Source organism: Sinocyclocheilus grahami, unplaced genomic scaffold, assembly GCF_001515645.1.
Source record: "Sinocyclocheilus grahami isolate Dianchi unplaced genomic scaffold, SAMN03320097.WGS_v1.1 scaffold474.1, whole genome shotgun sequence".
Classification (NCBI taxonomy): Eukaryota; Metazoa; Chordata; class Actinopteri; order Cypriniformes; family Cyprinidae; genus Sinocyclocheilus; species Sinocyclocheilus grahami.
The window spans coordinates 997,997-1,019,879 of record NW_015505653.1 but is presented as its reverse complement, the minus strand read 5'-3'; the positions used below and the strand labels follow the sequence as shown (position 1 = coordinate 1,019,879).

Genomic DNA, 21,883 nt, shown 5'->3' with positions numbered 1-21,883 from the left:
TATCAACTGCTCATTAGGCCTAAAAGAGAGGGGACCCACCTTCAAACAACTTGTCCCAGGCCTAGTGAATGTAGCAATGGCTCTGCTGACATCTACATAACATTTCAACATTTGGTTTTCAACATAAGCGGTTTTAAATAATGAACAGCATTCGCCACAAATACAGTCAGGCTTTTTTATTTCTGCAAACCTGCCCCACAGTAGACGTGACTATCAGTCTATCTGCCTGCTTTGGTTTACAACAGTACTTTTCAACTAGGATTTAACCCACTTAATCAAACAATCACATTCCCATTACATCCTACAAAACTGTTGTGTTTATGTTAACAAAATGGTAAATAATCTGTAACACATGGAAAGGTATTTCTTCAATATTGCTCTGTACTAAAGTGACATTCATTCACAAGCAGGCATACACAACGGCAGGTAAAGAACATCCTTTATATCCTCTTTTGTAGTTTTTTTCTTAATATCACCTAGATTTTTTTTAAAGCCCAAAATCGATACAACACAGTCCACACATAAAACCAAAGACTCGAATGTATTTACAGTAAGTTTTCACTAAAGGAAGACAGAATAGCAAAGGAAAGATGCAGGAATAATCAGAGAGGATCTAGCACATGTAAACGTTAATACTCATTGGGCTTTTTTTTTTGCAAACTGATTTTTGCATTATAGTCGCAGGCCTGGTATTATACAGAGCCAAGTAAAATCTTTCACTGGACACGCCAGTCTAGAGAGTCATTATGGGAAATGCCAGTCAAATCTCAGCAACTTTTGCTTAATTTTGAGAGCGTATAAGTATATTGTTGATAGTATGTAGGTCGAGCTTATGGCTCTGCTGCTATAGTGAAATAAGCAACAGCATGGCTGCAAATCAAACTCAGATTTTGACTAGAAATACACTTAACTTGACCTAACGAAGCATTGAGAAAGGAATCCTACCACTATTTGCCTAAATGGCTTTATTTCCTTCCATGCAAACTTACGTTAAGGAATGTTTGTGTATGATATCTGGCTTTCAGTCTCGGGACTGACATTACATGAGGCAAGGCAGTGGACAAGATACAATGTCACAGATACGAAATAAGCAAGAAAGGTTTGTGACGAGCACTGCAAAGAATTACCATGAAAACATATGTATTGACTTCTCTAACTTTCTTTATATTTGTCAGAATTTTCAAAAAATAACAAAACATTTTAGATATGTATTTCTAACTATTTATTATGTACACTTTTTGGAATAAATATATAGAAATATCTCTCCATTCCTCTTTTTCTATTTGTTCATAAATAATATAAGGATATGGAAGTGTAGAAGAAAAAAAACGTTAAAATATGAAGGGAAATGAAGGCATCGAAAACTTAAAATAAGTGATTCTGTCACTAAGGCCTAACCACACACTCCTAACATTTAAATATAGGCCTAATTATAAAGTCTTTAAAAGATAATGTGGGCTTAATCATAATTTCAGGCCTAATCAAACCCTTAAAGGGATAGTTCACCTAAAAATTAAAATTCGTTCATTGTTTACTCTCCATCAAGTTGTTCCAAAACTAGGAATTTATTTCTTCTGCTGAACATAAAAGAAGATATTTTGAAGAATGTGTTTAAACAAACAGTTGCTGGTCCCCATTTACTTTTTATAGTATTTTTTTCCATACTAAGGGAGTCAAAGCGGACCAACAACTGTTTGGTTAAACATTCTTCAAAATATATTTTGTGTGAAATTCATATAAGTTTGGAACAACTTGAGGGAGAGTAAACGATGACAGAATTCTCATTTATGGGTGAACTATCCCTTTAAAGGGCACTAAGGCTTTCCTTTTAAAAATTGAATGGATTGCTTGTTGAATAAAATCTTTTCAAAGTTTGAGATGTCTAAATGTGTATTCAGAGAGGAGGGGGAGGAGTTAGAGAATGTGACCAGAGGAGGCAGTAAGGGAATTGAGGGTTTTATGTTTCTTGTTCTTTTTAAATACCTAAACTTGTTGTTTTTGTGTGTTGGTGCAAGGCAGATAGAGCCATGGGGTTTTCAGCAGGCGCAGTCCTGGTGCGGAGCGGTGGGCTGCTCGGTGAGCTGCGGCCCCTGTTTGGCTCCCGTCACTGCAGGATCAGCGGCATCCAGGCTCTCTGACATCTTCTCGCAGATTATGTCCACCAGCCGCTCGAAGGTTTGTTTAATGTTAATGTTGTCCTTGGCACTGGCCTCAAAAAACTCAAAACCTACGGACAAAAGAAGAAACCAAGTCAAGACCAAGTCCTTGTTCTAAAACTCTAAAGTGAGCTGCCAACAAGAGCAGCATGTTTACACATTCTATCATTTCAAAATTTCAAAAAATGCCATACTTTTCCCGACTTAAACTTCTCTGTAGATTTTTTAGACAATATTTCAAATCTGATTTAGATGGTTTTATCCAACTTTTAACATGTATGTTACTTTATGACTATGCATGATATTATGCCAAATATATTCTTGCCAAATAATTTAAACTGCAATGCTAAAATTCAGGATTACGCTTCATGGGAGGGTGGGGATCTTGATTTCAAAGCTAGCTTGCTATAGCTAGCCTCTCCGAAATCACCTACCATACCTTTAATATATTTAAAACTATAGCTGTGAATATTCAAAAATATTGCACCAACCTGGAAACATGACTTACCGAGATGCTCGGAGAGCTGTCGTCCCCTCTCAGAGGCCACAACCCTCTCGTCCTCCATGTCACACTTGTTGCCCACTAGTAGCACCTGGGCGTTATCCCATGAGTACGTCTTAATCTGTGTGGACCTGCAAGAGACAGTCAGATTTGATTAAATGTTTGCTTGTTAAACTAACTTCTCTACGGCTGGGGGATATGGTCAAAAATATTATCACAATTTCTTTTTCATATCATATATCATTTGTAAGTCGCTTTGGATAAAAGCGTCTGCTAAATGACTAAATGTAAATGTAAATATATCATCAATATTTATCACAATATTAATTTACCATTAATGGCGCAGAAAATGCTTTCACATGTTTGTTAGACCTTGAGGACAAATGTAAACATTCACAATTAAACTTCACAGAGTAGCTACCTTAATTTATTTATTTTTTCCTAAATTCTGTTTCCCATTTTATTTTTTCCTTGGTTTTATGATTAAATACAAATTTATCATCAAAACTGGTGTTTAATGAAATGCATTAATAAAATGTAAAAAATGTTATCAATCCTTTAAAATGTAATCAAATGAAAATATAACAATTAACTTATAACAAGACATTGTTTTTTTTTTGTCAAATGCAATACTGAAAAACACAATTGTTTAACTTGGATGAAAAATAAAATATTGGTTGTTAGATATCCCTTAAAAATAAAATAATAATAATAATCATATGTGACCCTGGGCCACAAAACCAGTCTTAAGTCGCTGGGTATATTTGTAGCAATAGCCAAAAATACATTGTATGGGTCAAAATTATCGATTTTTCTTTTATGCCAAAAATCATTAGGATATTAAGTAAAGATCATGTTCCATGAAGATATTTTGTAAATCTCCTACTGTAAATATATTAAAACTTAATTTTTGATTAGTAATATGCATTGCTAAGAACAACAACTTTACAATTTTAAAGGCGATTTTCTCAATATTTAGATTTTTTTGCATTCTCAGATTCCAGATATTCAAATAGTTGTATTTCGGTCAAATATTGTCCTATCCTTACAAACCATACATCAATGGAAAGATTATTTATTCAGCTTTCATATGATGTATAATTCTCAATTTAGAAAAATTTACCCTTATGACTGGATTTGTGGTCCAGGGTCACATATTATTACTTTGAGAAGTACGTTTGAATATACACTAGTAATATATTTCTGTCATTATTTCTTCAAGTTAAAGCAAACTTTTATTTTGTCGGTTTGTAATGAAGATCTTTGAGATTCAGTGTGTTTGATGGTAGTTTTTCTCAAATGAAACGGTGTAAAGCTGGTGAAGTGACTGTCAGAGCAGCTGTAGAGATGAAGTTCATGTGTTCATGTCTCATATATCGAGACGCAGACGCTGAAAACACAGCGGGTGTTTGAGTTTGTGTAGTAGACGAACTGCGCCATATGAAGATATTTTGTAAATCTCCTACTGTAAATATATTAAAACTTAATTTTTGATTAGTAATATGCATTGCTAAGAACAACAACTTTACAATTTTAAAGGCGATTTTCTCAATATTTAGATTTTTTTGCATTCTCAGATTCCAGATATTCAAATAGTTGTATTTCGGTCAAATATTGTCCTATCCTTACAAACCATACATCAATGGAAAGATTATTTATTCAGCTTTCATATGATGTATAATTCTCAATTTAGAAAAATTTACCCTTATGACTGGATTTGTGGTCCAGGGTCACATATTATTACTTTGAGAAGTACGTTTGAATATACACTAGTAATATATTTCTGTCATTATTTCTTCAAGTTAAAGCAAACTTTTATTTTGTCGGTTTGTAATGAAGATCTTTGAGATTCAGTGTGTTTGATGGTAGTTTTTCTCAAATGAAACGGTGTAAAGCTGGTGAAGTGACTGTCAGAGCAGCTGTAGAGATGAAGTTCATGTGTTCATGTCTCATATATCGAGACGCAGACGCTGAAAACACAGCGGGTGTTTGAGTTTGTGTAGTAGACGAACTGCGCCATTCATTCGTGCAGAGACACACAGAACATGCAGTTTCGCATGTTTAGTTAACTCACCAGTCCTGCACAGCGGCAAAAGACTCCTCGTTGGTGATGTCATACATGAGGATGAAGCCCATGGCCCCGCGGTAGTAGGCGGTGGTGATGGTTCTGTAGCGTTCCTGTCCCGCAGTGTCCTGTGAAGGAACAAGCCAGTAATGCACAAGACGAAATAGGAACAAATGCAAAACCAATCATTTACATTTAAAATATACAGAATATGCATTTGTTGGTTAGATCAATCATGCCATTACAGTATGAATATAATATTATAATGAATAGTTTTAATAGATTTTAATGTTTTTAAAAGAAGTCTCTTATACTCACCAAGCCTGCATTTATTTAATAAAAAATAACATTAAATATAGTAATATTGTGAAATATTATTACAATTTAAAAGAACTGTTTTCTATTTGAATTTGTTTTAAAAGGCAATTTATTCCTGTGATGCAAAGCTGAATTTTCAGCATCATTACTCCAGTCTTCAGTGTTCTAAAGGTCTAATATGCTGATTTGCTGCTCATTTAACATCAATTATCATAATTTATGCTCAATTATCAATAATAGTTCTTGTTGAAAAAAGAACAACATTTATTTGAAACAGAATTTTTTTGTAACATTATAAATCTCTCTACTATCACTTTTCATCAATTTAATGCAGTTTTGCTGAATAAAAGTATACATTTTTTGAACATTCCTTCAATGACCCCCAGCACTTTTGTTTTCACATAACCAGGAAAACAGGATTTAGCCGTGGTTTCGGTTTTAACATGTAGCTCCTCCTATCAAGAAACTTGAGAGTATAGCAATACAGTAAACATCCACCATGTAAGGAACTGATCTCTGCATCACTGCACCAGAGAAATCAGCCTGTTAATTAGGAACACACTCCGTTCAGTCATTAGAGGCCTGACTTATGCAGGAGGCCAAACAAGAGCTTGTCTAGGGGCTGACAAAATTTTTTTTTTTTTAAGTTTGTCTATAAGTAAGAATCATGATACATCACGCATCCGCCTAATCCTACTGTAATAAATCAACAGACTAAATCCTCACAACCAATGTAACCTCTAAGAGGCTTCATGTGGTCAAAATGGTGTCTACTGAGCAGCACTGATGGACCTATTAATATACCAAAGATCTGTGAGACTGCAAAACTATGTTTGGCTCTTGACTCTGATACCACAGTTATATAGCATCTTTTCAACTATGCTGCAAACCAGCGTAGAGTTTCTTTTTTTCTGTTACACTGTCCCTGAACCGCCCAGAGCATTATGGGTATTTTGCATATTAAATTTTGCATCCATGCTAAGCAAAAACCTATGAAAGCCCATTTTCACCACTGAATAAAAAATTAAATACCACAATGCAATGCGCTTGACTAGACCTTCCATTTCTAATGTGACGAATGAACTGTCATGTCATGAACTGAACAATATCAGTTGCAATTCCTAACATCTCTTGCGACATGACATTTTTACACAAAATTGGATTAACCCTATGAATATTTGTTACAGAAGGCCAATCTTTACATAATCTTTAATGATTTTTATTAAGTAAACATAAGAAAATATTTTATATTGTTAATATTTCAAGACAAACATTTGCTGGACTGAAGCACCTTACTTTAGGTTACTTTATTATCCATACATCATTTTTAGAAAAATCACTCAAAATGTGAGTATATGATCATCAGGCATTTGATAAACGTTTATTTTTCTATCTCATAGTTACCATTGTATTGCATTGCATTAAATGTTTGGAAACTACAGATCTTTTATAATAAAACTAATCATTTAAAGGGGTCATATGATGTTGCTAAAAAGAACATTATTTTGTGTATTTGGTGTAATGAAATATGTTTATGCGGTTTAAGGTTCAAAAAACACATTATTTTCCACATACTGTACATTATTGTTTCTCTTCTATGCCCCGCCTTTCTGAAACGCGTTGATTTTTACAAAGCTCATCGGTCTGAAAAGCGAGGTGTGCTGTGATTGGCCAGCTATCCAGTGTGTTGTGATTGGCCGAATATCTCAAGCGTCTGACGGAAATGTCACGCCCCTACCATATTGTGATGATGCCCTGTCAGGCCGGAGCGATGATTCAAAAACACGAAAACCCATTATAAACGAGGCATTCGTTGCATCCAGTGGGGACATAATTATAGATTATAATTTTTTTTAATTCATTACATTTATATAACACTTTTCTAGGCACTCAAAGCGCTTTACATTGTCAGGGGGCATCTCCTCATTCACCACCATTGTGCAGCATCCACCTGGATGATGCAACGACAGCCATAGTGCGCCAGAATGCCCACCACACACCAGCTTACTGGTGGAGAGGAGACAGAGTGATGAAGCCAATTAGCAGATATGGGGATTGTTAGGAGGTAATGATGATCAGAGGCCAATGGCCAAATTTGGCCAGGATGCCGAGGTCACACCTCTACTCTTTTCGAAAGACATCCTGGGATGCATTTGTGATCGGAGAAATGACAAACAACAAGACCTACTCGACACTGCCCAAAAAACTCGCTTTAAATATAAAAAATATAAAATATAATAACTCTTTAAATATAAAAAACGTACGTAATCTGTGAGTCAGAACAGCCGGCATTGTAGTCTACTCTACCAGGATCAGTAAACAGGCCTCCAAAGAATGCGCTGCACACATCTGAATATTTGGGTTGAACTGTTCTGGAACAGTGTTGTAAATACAACTTAACCACTGATTTCTAGTCGTGTCCATTTTTGGAAGGCCAAACAAAGTAGTTTCGCTTTCACAGCGTCACACACGGCAGCGGCGGCGGCTAGAGTGAGCAGAGGCCGGGGGCTAGTGTGAGGAACGGCCGGAGGGCTAGAGTGAGCAGAGGCGGTGCGCTTGAGAACGGCGCGGCCAGCGGATTCGACGAAGGAGGCTTGCGGCAACCACATGTGACGACCCCGGGCTGGACTCCGCTTCGTCCACGGTGAAAGCCGATCCGGCGATCCACAGCGCAAAGTTGTTGTATTTCCTCAGCGACCAGCACGGATCAGCTCCAGGCATGATGAAGCAGATATCGTCCTCTTTTGGAAGGCCAAACAAAGTGGTTTTGCTTTCACAACAAAACACACAGCGCCTTCATGACATGGCGGCGGCAGCAACAATACTACAGCGAGAATAAAAGTTACGCCTTCTTTCATTGCGTGAACATTTGGGCTGCGTTATGCAAATCTTCCCACATAGTGATGTAGACATGTGGGGGCATGTTAGGACGAGGCGTTTTAGGTAGGTGTGGCTGACTCTTAACTTTTATAAAGAATATCTCTTTGGATTTGAGACTTTAGTCTTTGCAACTTTACAGATCTTCTTTATGCACCAAGAGCTTGCAACACTCCAAAGAGAAAGGAAAATTTTTTAAATCGCATCATATGACCCCTTTAAATATCATCTTACTAAGACATTAATAGGAAATATAGAGCGACAACTGATATTTATAAGCATTTTAAGAAAGTTATACTGTTATAAAGATCTCATTGAGTCACATTAAAATCTATCAATATTTCATCTTAATTTCCGGCCATATAAATATCAGCAACTGCACCAAATTTATATTTGTATGAGCTCCATATTCTCCTATATTTACGAGCCATAAAAGCCTGATGTATCAAATATGATACTGAACAAAAAAAACATTAGCAATTTTATATTTTTTAAATATATTTTGTCTAAAGGCTTAATAACCTGTTTCAATCAAAAAATACATTCATTTTCTTACTATTATTTAATATGTCAGGCTTTACAGGGTTAAAATGTGAAATAACCTCCTATATTTCCAAGATGGACCCCACTCTTTGAATCACGCTTGAGGTCATGTGACAATGTAGCATAGTACTGTCTGATATATTTATCATTGCATTACATGATTTTTAAGATATAGTAGGGAATATACACTACATTTTATGTGGTATTCAATAAATGGCAAGTATTCAGTTCTGAATATAGCCAAATGTTCATGTCTTTTGTACCCTATACTGCATGATGCACAACTCTATATTTTATCTATGGCAAAGATGGTGGGAGTGTGTGTGTATTTGCTCGGGTCTGTGGGGTGGGGGAGGGTTGTCTTCCACCAGAGGGAAATTTAAGGCACTGGGGGAGGGGTCTGGATACATCACAAGAGATTCCGATTGGTTACTCATCCAGCACATCAGCAAACCTCCCCAAACCTATAGATAAATAGTTTATTTTTGACTCTTTTGATTTGATTTAAATTAATGTTTTTTTTTATTATTTAAAATGCATTAATTCAAATAGCTGAGAATCTGCATAATCAGCATTGGTTTGTGGCTAGCTGTGAAACAAGCAATATTCAATTAGTTAAAATGTATGAGATTGAAACAAATCGGATTGATTGATAAATATATAAACCTGGTTATTGTGTGTTTCCAACACATTCAGTAGATTAGCACTATTTCAGATATGTTACTAGTTTTTGTTTAATTGACAAATAATGCATCACATTAAGTTTATTAGTTTGTTTATGTTAAACCTTTGGAATCTAAACTGATGGAAATTGTATATGCAATTCAGATAACATAAATCTTAAATTTAGGCCTAAATATTTTTTTGAATGTAGACCACAACATTTCTCCATTAAACCAGAACGGCTTAATTGGTTGATTTTTTGCTCCATTGGTTGATTTAAAATGTTTAGGTTTATGGCATTTCTATCACAATTGTATTTAATTTCTGCCATTTTACATGCTGTTAAACTCAGCGGGTCCATGATGGTGCCTGCCCATTAAGCCACAGCTCTGTTTCTAAGATTTAAATGAGATTTATTGGTCTGAAATGAGACGATCAATATCAGTGACTTTAAACACCAGTAAAATCTCAACAGATCACCTACTATGGACCTTCCAGTAAGAAAACAGCAAGAATGCTGACTTTTATTGATTCATTATTAAAAAAAAAACAAAAAGCACCTTTTACCTCTGTCTTCATTAAACAAACACAACAAGGCCTTAAACTGGCACAGATGTGTTCCACTGATGAGCTGATGGGAAACATGATCTCACCCAGATCTGCAGCTTTATCCTCTTGTCATTCCTGTAGATGGTCTTCACCTTGAAGTCGATGCCCACCGTGCTTACAAATGCTGGCGTGAAGGAGTCATCTGCATAACGAAACAGAAAGCTGGTCTTTCCAACGCTGCTGTTTCCGATGATCAGGATTTTGAACATGTAATCAAAGTTCTGGTCAGAAGACTCCTTTTGTCCATAACGGTTATCTGTAGCTGAAGCCATCTGGAGGAAATAGAAAAAGAGGACGTTTGGACATATTTTGTGGCATTTAGGCCATAGCATTTATAACCATTCTCACCAGCCCGATTAACACTAATGCCAAGTTCCCAAATGTACCATAAACATTTCAGTACATAACAAATATTATGTTTTCAAATATTGAAAACTGAGAGTAAAACACATAGGTAGCATGAACTGTAGCATTGTAAAACACCAAAATTACACTTCCATCTAAGATACCTTCTTCTGGTCAAATTACATTTGATCTTAAGTAGGATGCACCGATGTATCGGCCAATAATCAAGATGGTCCTCACTGCAGAACACAAGATCCAGGGGGCGAGGTTGGATCCAGATCCAACTCCTCCCACCTTACATATACCTAAACCTACCCGTCTCCACCACCTGATCCCTAAACCCACCCATCTCCACCCCTAAACCTACCATCTCCACCCCCTAGATGTGGATCCAACCCCTCCCCCTGGATTTTTGTTCTGCAGTGAGGGGCTACTGCAATAATCAGCATCAGCTGATAAAAGCAATTATCTGCCACTATCAGCCATTGGCCGATTCTTTAAAAACAGCCAATGATCAGAGCCAATTATATCCTGTCAATCAAAAGGCTCAAAAAAATGTCAGACTTTGAATGTCTCAAAATAGGGCTGTCGAACAGTGATAAGACTTAAATGAGAGATTGCGACAGAGACACACTTTCTACTTCACTGTTACAAATTTAAATCAATAAGAGACCTATACATGAACAAATTCACAAACATCATAAAGAACTTTACAGCCATGACCGAAGAGGAACAAATAAAGACAGTACTAGGAGAGGGATGTTCACTCAGGTTCTAATTTGTTACACTGTTTATTTAAGGTTAAATTGTTATAATGTTTTCTTCTATTATTTTGATCTTTTCATTGTTATTATGTTTCTCTACATATATTCCAAGCTTTGGCAATATTGTACTTTTTACAGTCATGCCAATAAAGCATTTTTAATTTATTTTAGAATTTGAATTTAAATGCAATCTAAAAAAGAAAAAGAAAAAAATTTGTGCAGTTAAGGCAGGTTCTATTTGACCCTATAAATCACCTGTAGTTCATGGCAGGGTCTGCAGTTTTCCTTCACTTAAGAAACAAAGTCGCATCGCTCAAATAATGTCTAATTTATCACAAAATTCAAGCATATGCAGTTTTGACGCTCTTAAATGTGGCATTACAGGCGTTATTGTAATACAAGTGAACCGTCTTGGGGTGTATACTGTTCCCTTTCTGTCATTCACTCCGACAAGTGTCGGAACAACAGTAAGGGGGACCTCCTTGAGAGCCACAATCACCTCTGTAAGTATCAGAAAAGGCCAATGAAAATTGGCGTGCAGAACTTGCATGCGAGGCCACGCCCATATATGTGGGTATAAAAGGCTGGCCGCGTGCAAGCTGCACTTCAGCTTTGGACACTGCTGGGCTGCTGCCTTTAGGTGTTCCAGCCCAGTCTGAGTTTGACGTGGAGTTGGTGGCTGTGCAAGCCCAGGTCACCGCAAGCATTGGGTTGGAGTACGTTCCACCGCCCTCCCCCAAGTGCTCGCGGTTGGATGATTGGTTTCTCGGGTCGGGAGGTGCTGGGCAAGCGCCCTCCCCCCTGGTGCCCTTCTTCCCGGAAGTGCACGGGGAGCTCACATGGTGTGTGCTGCTTTCGGCCAGGACAAGCTTTGCGGGCTCCACCTTCTTCACTACCCTTGAAGGACGAGCCGCCTCCTTCACAAGCAAGGGTTTGCGAACACAGGGACCAGGTCCTTTTGCACCTGCCCCGATTGGAACTTTGGGTCAACTGGGAGAAGAGCAAGCTCTCTTCTGTGCAGAGCATCTCTTTTCTCAGTGTGGAGTTGGACACGGTCACCATGATAGCATGTTTTTTCTCTAGATAGTGCTCAGTCAGTCAGTGCTGAATTGCTTGAGTTTAAGCACAAGACAGTGGTTCCACTGAAATACTTTCAGAGGTTCCTGGGGCATATGGCATCCTCAGCCGTGGTCACGCCACTCAGTTTGATGCATGTGAGACTGCTACAGCACTGGCTTCAGACTCGAGTCCCAAGATGGAATGAGATGATAGCACAGATCGCATGGCTATCACGCCGATCTGTTGCCTCCTCTTCAGCCCTTGGTTGGACATTGTGTTTCTATGGGCAGGAGTTCCTTTAGGCCAAGTGACTAGCTGTGGTGTTGTCACAACAGACGCCTCCAAGACAGGCTGGGACACCGTGTGCAATGGCCATGCAGTTTCGGGCTCCTGGAGAGGACCTCGCCCTGCATTGGCACATCAACTGCTTGGAGTTGCTGGCTATATTGTTGGCTCTGTGGAGGCTTCGGCCTTTGATTCAGAGCAGTCACATGTTAGTCCAGATGGACAACACAGCGACAGTGGCATATATAAATTGCCAGGGCAGGATCCACTCTCGTCGCATGTCGCAACTCACCTGCCATCTTCTACTTTGGAGTCAGCAGCAACTGAAACCACTGCATGCTGTTTACATCCCAGGCGACCTCAATCATGCAGCCGATGCACTTTCGCGACAGGTCACGCTCCGTGGAGAATAGCGACTCCATCCCCTGGTGATCCAGCTGATCTGGAGTCAATTCAGCGAGGCTCAGGTGGACCTGTTTGCCTCCCAGGAATCCTCCCATTGTACCCTATGGTACTCCCTGACAGAGGCTCCTCTCGGTATGGATGCACTGGCGCTCTCCCTGAAGATGGCCAAATGGTGAACCTGCAAGCATTTCCTCCAGAGGAGGGAAACCCAGTCTTGTCTCTGTTATGTCCAGTACACGCTCTGCACATTTATGTGGACCGAACTCAGAGTTTCAGGCAATCTGAACAGCTCGTTGGCTGCTTTGGAGGTCAGCAGAAGGAAAGGCTGTCTCCAAACAAAGAATGGCCCACTGGATTGTGGATGCCATTTCTCGGGCATATCAAGCCGATGGTGTGCCATGTCCTCTGGGAGTGAGGGCTCACTCCGCCCATGGCATTGCTGCTACTTCGGCATTGGCACATGGTGCTTCGTTAGCAGACATATGTAGAGCTGCGGACTGGGCTACACCCAACACCTTTGCGAGATTCTACAATCTCCAAATGGAACCAGTTTCGTCTTGAGTTTCGGTTATATCGGGTAAGATCTTGACGAACTGGGTGAATGTAGTGCTTCAGATAGCGCCTTTCCCCTCTCTGAGGTGATAACGTGCACTCTTAGTTCTAGTCCGCTCTTAGGTCTAGTCCAGTATTAGAGACAGAGTTTGAATGTTTATAAGCTTACGACGTAATACCAAAAACATCTTGATTATGTATGGTAACCCTCATTCCCTGACAGTATGGGGGCCATCGCTGAAAGTCCCCTCTGCACGCCAATTTTCATTGGCCTTTTCTGATACTCTCAGAGGTGATTGGGGCTTTCAAGGACGGCCCCATACTGTCATTCCGACACACGTCTCTGTTCCCTATATTAGGGAATGAGGTTTATCATACGTAACAGAGATGTTTTTGGTATTACCTCGTTAGCTTAGCAACATACAAACTCTATGTCTAACACAACTCCCCTGTGCATTTCGCATAAGGAGCACTATTTGTATGAGTTGCAGCCTATAATAGAGCTTTCCTACATAGCTGCTTATGTAGTGAGCAGACAGCAAGTCAGCTAACTAGGTTTTGGAACACAGCCATTGTGATTTAGTACATTTAGGAGCTTCCTGAGGATGGTAGACCATGCAAAAGCTCTACTTCAAAATGACTGTTTATTTGGATTGACTTTGGCTGAGTGAATCTTTGTCCTTTTCACTATCTGTCACTCATCCCTTGAGACCTGCGACCAAACAGCAGCGGTAGAGTCACCAGCTACTGAAAATCAGTCAAGCAAGAAAATCGGAACAAAATGAAATATCTGAGCGGCTGCCAGGCCATGGCAATAATCGTACATTTTCTTTTGGTGTCAGATCAATATTTGTCACAGAACCTTTTGAATACAAAACACCGTCTTTTTAACACCTCCATCAGAATGTGACAACTCCTACTGTCCATCTGACGTTCACATGAGCTGCTGTAATGATCATTATAATCAGTGATTGTGTAACTTTATGGCTGTAATAGTTTAAAATACATTAAATCGCTATTAATATCTTAAAGAGAAAACCAAAAATTAAAGTTTGCATAAAATGCACTCACCCTCAGGCTTTCCAAGATGTAGTTTGTTTCTTCATCAGAACAGATTTGGAGAAATTTAACATTACATCACTTGCTCACCAATGGATCCTCTGCAGTGAATAGGTGCCATCAGAATGATAGTCCAAACAGCTGATAAAAAAACATCACAATAATCCGAAAATAATCCACATGACTCCAGTCCATCCATTAACATCTTGTGAAGTAAATAGCTGCGTATTTGTATGAAACAAATCCATCATTAAGCCGGCGTTTTTAACTTCAAAGACAAAGCATCCAGACAAATTGAGTCCATAATCCATAATAACTCTTCCTCTAGTGAAACAGCCCATTCCCTGTTGTCCTCACATTAAAATCCACCCACATAATTGGATGTAAAACTCTTTTGGACTGTTTTCACTTGTAAACAGTGCTTGATCTGTGCATATTTCTCTCCTGATTCAGACGAGATGACTTTTCCACTGGAGGAAGCATTATTATGGATATAGGACTTGTATTTTAGCCTGCAATGACAGTTTAAAGTTAAAAACGTTATAATGATAGATTTGTTTCTTACAAAAATGCAGCTTTTCACTTCACAAGATGTTAATTGATGACTGGAGTTGTGTGGATTATTGTGATGTTTTTATCAGCTGTTTGGACTCTCATTCTGACGGCACCCATTCACTGCAGAGGATCCATTGGTGAGCAAGTGATGTAATGCTACATTTCTCCAGATCTGTTCTGATAAATTAACAAACTCATCTACATCTTAAATGAGGGTGAATGCATTTTCAGCAAATGTTCACTATTCCTCTAAGGTTAACTTTGATTACTCATTACTCTTTTCTGTAAGACAAGTACCAGGCCGGATATTGAAGGTGAGCAGGGCAGAAAGAGATAAAAAGAGTTAGAGATCTGGAGGACAAATGTAACATGAGTTTCCACGCTGTATTTATTGCAATGACTCAACAGAGCACGGAAAAACAGATTGGGATCAAGTGAAAAGCAATATACAGAACTCACATATGTCTGACAGACAAATTTAGCCTAGCTATAAAAGAAAATGCTGAAGAGATGAAACACTGTGCAAGCATTTCACATTGACAAGGGCAGATGTTTCTTATCAGGCTTTCTCTGAAAGGTTCTACTTCACATGAGGACTAACTGGCCATTCCACCTTTAAATTAAGCTCATTCTGAGGCAGTAGAGTGATATTTCTCTCAAGTAAGTCGTGTCATACACACATACAGATGCTGGAATATATTCGGAACAGCATGCTTTTTTTAAATGTTTTTAAAATTAAGTCTTTTATGCTTACAAAAGCTGCATTTGATCAGAAATACAGTAAAATATATATTTAACATTTTTACTTTTTAAATGCATTCCTGTGATGCATAGCTGAATTTTCAGCATCGTTACTCCAGTCTTCACTGTCACATGATCCTTCAGAAATCATTCTAAAATGCTGATTTGCTGCTCAAGAAACATTTCTTATTATTGTCAATTTTGAAAACAGTTGTGCTGATTAATATTTTTGTGGAAATCATGATAATTACATTTTTTTGTTTTATAAATGTCATTTTTGATCTATCTATCTATCTATACACACTATGTACATGCAGCTTTTTACATTATATAGTTAACACACTGTGCACCGTGCACAAAAGAACAAGACTGTTTGATACTGCATTCTACAATGCAACATGTTTTGACCTTACAGTTCCAAGAGACTATACCGTAATGTCAGCTGTGATATTTAACATGTCTTAAGTCATAATTTTAACAGACTACTTAATGTTAATATGAAAATTCCTTCAAGTCTGTGTAACACAAAAGGAAAAAATTTAGAAGAATGTGCAGGTTGCTCATTTCCATGCAATTACAATAAAACTGAAGTGATCCACGTAATAAAGTTACAAAATTTGGATAAACATGACAGTGAGTAAATTTTTTTTTACTAAAAGATTCCACTGCATAACTGGATGCCACATAATAAGTGTCCATACAGTACAGTGGGTACGGAAAGTATTCAGACCCCCTTAAATTTTTCACTCTTTGTTATATTGCAGCCATTTGCTAAAATCATTTAAGTTAATTTTTTTGCCTCATTAATGTACACACAGCACCCCATATTGACAGAAAAACACAGAATTGTTGACATTTTTGCAGATTTATTAAAAAAGAAAAACTGAAATATCACATGGTCCTAAGTATTCAGACCCTTTGCTCAGTATTTAGTAGAAGCACCCTTTTGATCTAATACAGCCATGAGTCTTTTTGGGAAAGACCCAACAAGTTGTGTTTTTCTGTCAATATGGGGTGCTGTGTGTACATTAATGAGGGGAAAAAATTAACTTAAATGATTTTAGCAAATGGCTGCAATATAACAAAGAGTGAAAAATTTAAGGGGGTCTGAATACTTTCCGTACCCACTGTATGTACTGCACAGCAGTACCCAGAATTCATTCTGAAAATCATTGGGATTGGAGATTGGCATTGTATTCCGGTTTAGGGCAACACGACTTTTTTAGATAGAGAACTCATAGGATGGTTGAAGGAAAAACTGAATGTTCCTATCCTAACTTGTATTAGAGATTTTGACAAGTTTAATTAGCTTCAGCTTTGGCCTGGTTCTATGTATGTTTATCACAATCAAAGCAAATTCCACCAGACGCAGCACAAACTCGACAAAAAGGCTTCTCCTCTGGAGACCCTGAGAGCTGATCTGCGATTCAGCACACCGCATCCGGTGTGTCTGAAAGATTCGCAGAGCACCAAAGCATCCTAAAGTCAGTATCTCTCCTGATAACAGAGGGCTCCAGCAGACTAAAAAATAGAGGCTAACTTTTAGACCAGCTGCTCTTTCAGCCTAACAAAAACAGACTGCCGGACCACCTTGGGGAGGGGGACGGAGCACATCTTTATGGCTATATTGTTGTTAAAAAAAACTGGTTTCAGCAGTAAGCACACTGCTCTAGAGAGCGCTTTTCTCTTCCTTTAGACTCAAATCCTCAATAATGCAAACGTCAGTGTAATCAAGACTGACAGCACTGGACACTGTGTGGTCAGTGCTGCACTGTCCAAGAACCGTCAAGCTGATTTGCTTCAAAATTAAAATGTGAAATACTAGTCCGATAACACCAGTCTAAGATGGTTTGCTGGTTTAAGCAGGTCTAGCTGGTCTCACAGCCTGACCAGCTGTAAAGTCACTTTGAAACCAGCTAAAAGATCAGCTTGGAAGACCATCAAGCCAGTTTAGGCTGGTTTAAAACGTTTATAAACAAAGCAACCGAATATATACAGTATCGAACGTGAGAAAATGGTCCAAAGCATCTAGAGCATAATGACTAATAACAGCAGTTTTGCTGAATGATGGAGGCAAATATCATAGACTAGCGTGTGCCAATATTATGCATGATTTGATGAGACATAGCCTATACAATTTTATACTAGCATATTATATAATACAGTATATCATATTAAAGTAAAATTATGACCAGTAAAAGATCAGAGCATCCTTACATAATAGGAAACAGCACATTTTTTGCAACACTGCTGCTGCTGCGGAGATTTTCACCTGATTCACCATCTTCTGAGATGATGCTAAAGCACTCAACGATTCATTATTCTCATTTAGATATATAAAAGACGAAGAGGCACACAATCGCTCGAATCCGTGCAATGTAATGCCAAGGCTTCAAAGGCTGTGGCAGATGTGTCTTTGATGGGGAGTATAAACAGAAGCATAGGATGCGCGGCGTCCATGTCAGATGAAGGTTATTCTTCTTACTTTGGGCTCATTTTTCGCAGCTTCCCCGGCGAAAAACGCACACATACAGTAACTATTACAAATCATGTAGCGCAAAGTATTTAAAACGCACATTACTGCCGTTGTCTTACCGTAAAAGCCGTTTTAAGCGTCACTTACGCCAATACTGCGCCTCTTCCAACACCTGCAGACACTTTGACGTCACTTGAAAGACGTGTGACGCCAAGAGGGGCGGGGCCAGAGCTTTGATTGACGGCTCGGAGAACCAATGCTAACAATGCAGTCCCACCCACAGGACGTTAAATATCCAAGAAGCATTAAAAACAGCATCATTCATTATTTAGGAGCGTGGCTTCGGTCTCTCCATAATTAATCAATAAAAATGGTCGCAGAAAATGAGCAGCTGACACAGGGTTTTGTTTACAAGGTGCAGGTCAGGGTCCTTTTCACCATGCTGATATGTAAGCAAAGTTTGACTCTTTATTGGTCATGTTTCTTATAACAAATCACCATGGCAACCATGGTTAACGCAAATACAGTATAGTTATTATTGTTATTACTGTAAAATCATAATAAAATAATGTAAGACCTAATTTAAACAACGTTATAGGATTTTTGATGATAGTGGTAGCTGTTCCTAAATTACCCCCCCAAAAATTGTACTAATAAAAACTGTGCTAACTATTGTATTTTGACCAAAACAATGATTGATTCTTCCTCTTAAGTTGCCTGAAAAAGGGTACAACACAGTAATTCTTGACAAAGGAATATAATATATCATATATTGTTATATATGTATTATATGTAATAAAACAAAATTATTTTATTATTATTATATTGCAACTAACAAAATGTATCAGAAAAAATGCAACAAAGTTGCATGAGTACAAAAAGGGAAAAATTGCATCAATGCACTTGTATGCATCTAGTATTCAAATGAATATGAATATATATAGGTTACATAAGGGAGAGCGGGGTGATTTGAGCCTGCGGGGAAGTTGAGCCACCCCTTGTTTCTAGACAACCTTAAATACAATTGGTGATATGACCACACATATTTGAAGATTTAAGCATTTTAGTCACCCTATGGTGGAGAGAGGCCCATGGAATACTACACTTAAGTTCACAAAACAAAGTGATTTTTGTATGTTCAAGGACTCATGCTTCTTGTGTCTAAATAATTACAGACAAGTCTGAAAAAAAAATCACATGTGTTTGTGCTTTAGGAGGTTATAATATGAGGCTATAATGTTAGCTCCAAACTGCTGGATGATACAAGTTTGTTGAAATGGTAGGAGTGGGGTAATTTGAGCCAAAGTTCCTGGGGAAAGTTGAGCCAGTGTCTCACCCCTTCTTATGATTATAAAGTATTATTTTACTGTAATTATACATTATATTTCATTAATTTTACACCAAAAATGATTTTGATTTTGTTCTTTGTTTTGAACTTGCTCTATACATTTTAAATAGGCCTTGTTTATGAAAACTGGCCTCTGAAGATTATATGGAATTGTATTTCCCTGCAACATTTATAAGTGGGATGTTGAGTACTAGCCCATTTCTGTAAGGTCAGTTGCAGTCTTTTTATTTTTAATTCTTCAATTGTAACTTTTTGTCCTGGGATTTTTAAATAATTTAAAAAACACCCTCAGAGTTGTTAGGGTCTTTATTAGGGTCGTGGGGAGCTGGAGCCTAACCCAGCGTCTTGAGCCACAGGTGAGGAAACTCCGTGCATGAACGGCCAATCCATCACAAGGCTCACACATAGATTTTAAGAAGTCATGTGCTCGCTTTAAACTGCTGGCGCAAGTAAAAACTGGCTCAACTCACCCCGCTCTCCCCTATATGTACACACACACAGGTTTGTTTTTGTGAAAAGTGGGGACATCTCATAGGCGTAATGGTTTTTATACTGTACAGACCGTATATTCTATTGCCCTACACCAACCCTACCCCTAAACCTACCCCTCACAGGAAACTTTCTGCTATTTCAGATTTTCAATACACTCCATTCTGTGTGATTTATAAGCGTTTTGAAAAGTGGGGACATGGGGTAATGTCCTGAAAAGTCACCTTCTCCTTGTAATGCCTATGTCATACCTTTGTCATTATACAAATTGATGTCCTCATTTGTCACAAAAACGCGTGCACACACACACACACACACACACACACACACACACAAACACACACTAGTGTTATGCTGAAGTTCTACAAAATTAACTTTCAATAGGTAACCTACATTTTTTATTTTCCAGAAAAAGGGACCTAATAGACTAACCTTGCACATAGGGGCACATACAATTTTTTTAGCCAATCAAACGCTTTCTCGAATGAGAATCCGTCATTATAAAACTGCATATCACCAAGGAGGCCTGTAATACCTGGAGAGATATGGTTAGCATTAGCACCAAAGCTAACCAGACATATTTCTACCTATCTCTGACCTGTATGTGCTCAGCAGCAATTTATGAATGATTGCTTAAAACCACACATTATTTAATGATTTTTATTGGCAATTCAGAACAATCTGAATTAAAAATAAAAAGTATTTTTGGCTCTGACAGTGGAGAACACAAACACACTGTGATAAACCAACTTTATCTGGAACACGTGTGACCTCGACCCATAAACAAATGTCTTTGACAATGTCAGTAATACTAACACACAGAGGATGCTTATAAACACATTATTACAGAGAAGAGGACACAGTTCAGTAATATCATACAGCAAATTCATTTTAGACACTATAAATGTTTCACAGTCGCTGCTGTAATGGCACTGAAGCTAAAGGGATGTGCTTTAAGGCTCTTGATTTCTACACGGGCTTTTCTAATCTCTGAGAACGAGTATGGCCAGGTCTACTGGATAAAGTGACACTCTTAGCATTTAACATCAATCTGGCTACAGATTCTCTTCAGCACTGCTGACTACTCTTAAGTAGGGAATTTATTTATTTATTTTTAATTACAAAATGTATGTATCACAGTTCCATGTTTTTAGCATACTAAAAGGTGAAGTGTGTCATTTCTCGGCTATTACATATGAAAATAATCATTTTCAAACCAGTTTCTCAAGCTTTTTCTGATTGGTCAGAAAAAGAGGTAGCCAAACCCCAATAAATAAAACACATAATATAATATTATCTGGAAATGATTCATATATAATCTTGTAATTAATCTCAATTCCCGACCAATGGAAGAATTTAGAATGAAATAGTAATTTTACATTTGGTAAATTTGAACTAATTCAAATGTATAACTTTTATTTATTTATTTATTCTACACAATTTTCTCTGACCACAGTTTGGTTTATGCAGTTTAGTTTACCATATTTCAAATGAAATTAAAATGCCTCTGTAATTTCATTGCAAGTTTCTGGAATATTTTGAGGCAAAGATCTCTGAAACTGATGATAATATGAGAGCAGGATCTTAAGGATCAGTTAGTCAAAGCCCTTTATGTAAAGTGGACACACGTCTGGCTCAGAGTAAGGGTTGTTTGTGCTGATCTAGACCAGAACTTCCTGTTTAAATCCACCTACAGTAACAATAAAAGTGGGAAAGATGTCAGATCCACTTCAGCTCTTGCAGTGGAGGCAGCCAGAGGCAATCTCCAATTTTACAATCTCTATCATGGGCATAGCAGAGTAAATCAACATAAAACACTGATTGACTCGTGAGTGTCAAATTTAGAGTTGTCACCAGATAAAATATCAACCCTGTTCCTATTTCTATAATCATAATGTCTACATAGTGCTAATGTGTCAAGAGGTATAAAGGTATTTCAGTACAAAGACGCATCTAAAGGGATTCTCCGTACAGTCGTCTAATGAGCCCAATATTTTGGCTTTTAGATTACATTTTTTCTTTTTTCTTCAAAACAAGATTATAAACAGATAGATTAGTGACTGCACTTTGGA

General features: G+C 37.9%; 1 protein-coding gene across 1 annotated transcript; it reads right to left on the bottom strand.

The window, feature by feature from the left end:
• Positions 1-1,762: 1,762 nt before the first annotated feature.
• Positions 1,763-18,170, bottom strand: LOC107553558 (ras-related protein Rab-3A). Its single transcript, XM_016235832.1, has 5 exons — positions 18,094-18,170; positions 9,778-10,005; positions 4,733-4,851; positions 2,665-2,789; positions 1,763-2,227 (listed from the first exon to the last, which is right to left on the bottom strand). The coding sequence occupies exons 2-5, from the start codon at positions 10,003-10,005 to the stop codon at positions 2,037-2,039; spliced, it is 663 nt and encodes a 220-aa protein (XP_016091318.1). The 5' UTR covers positions 18,094-18,170; the 3' UTR covers positions 1,763-2,036.
• Positions 18,171-21,883: the final 3,713 nt, after the last annotated feature.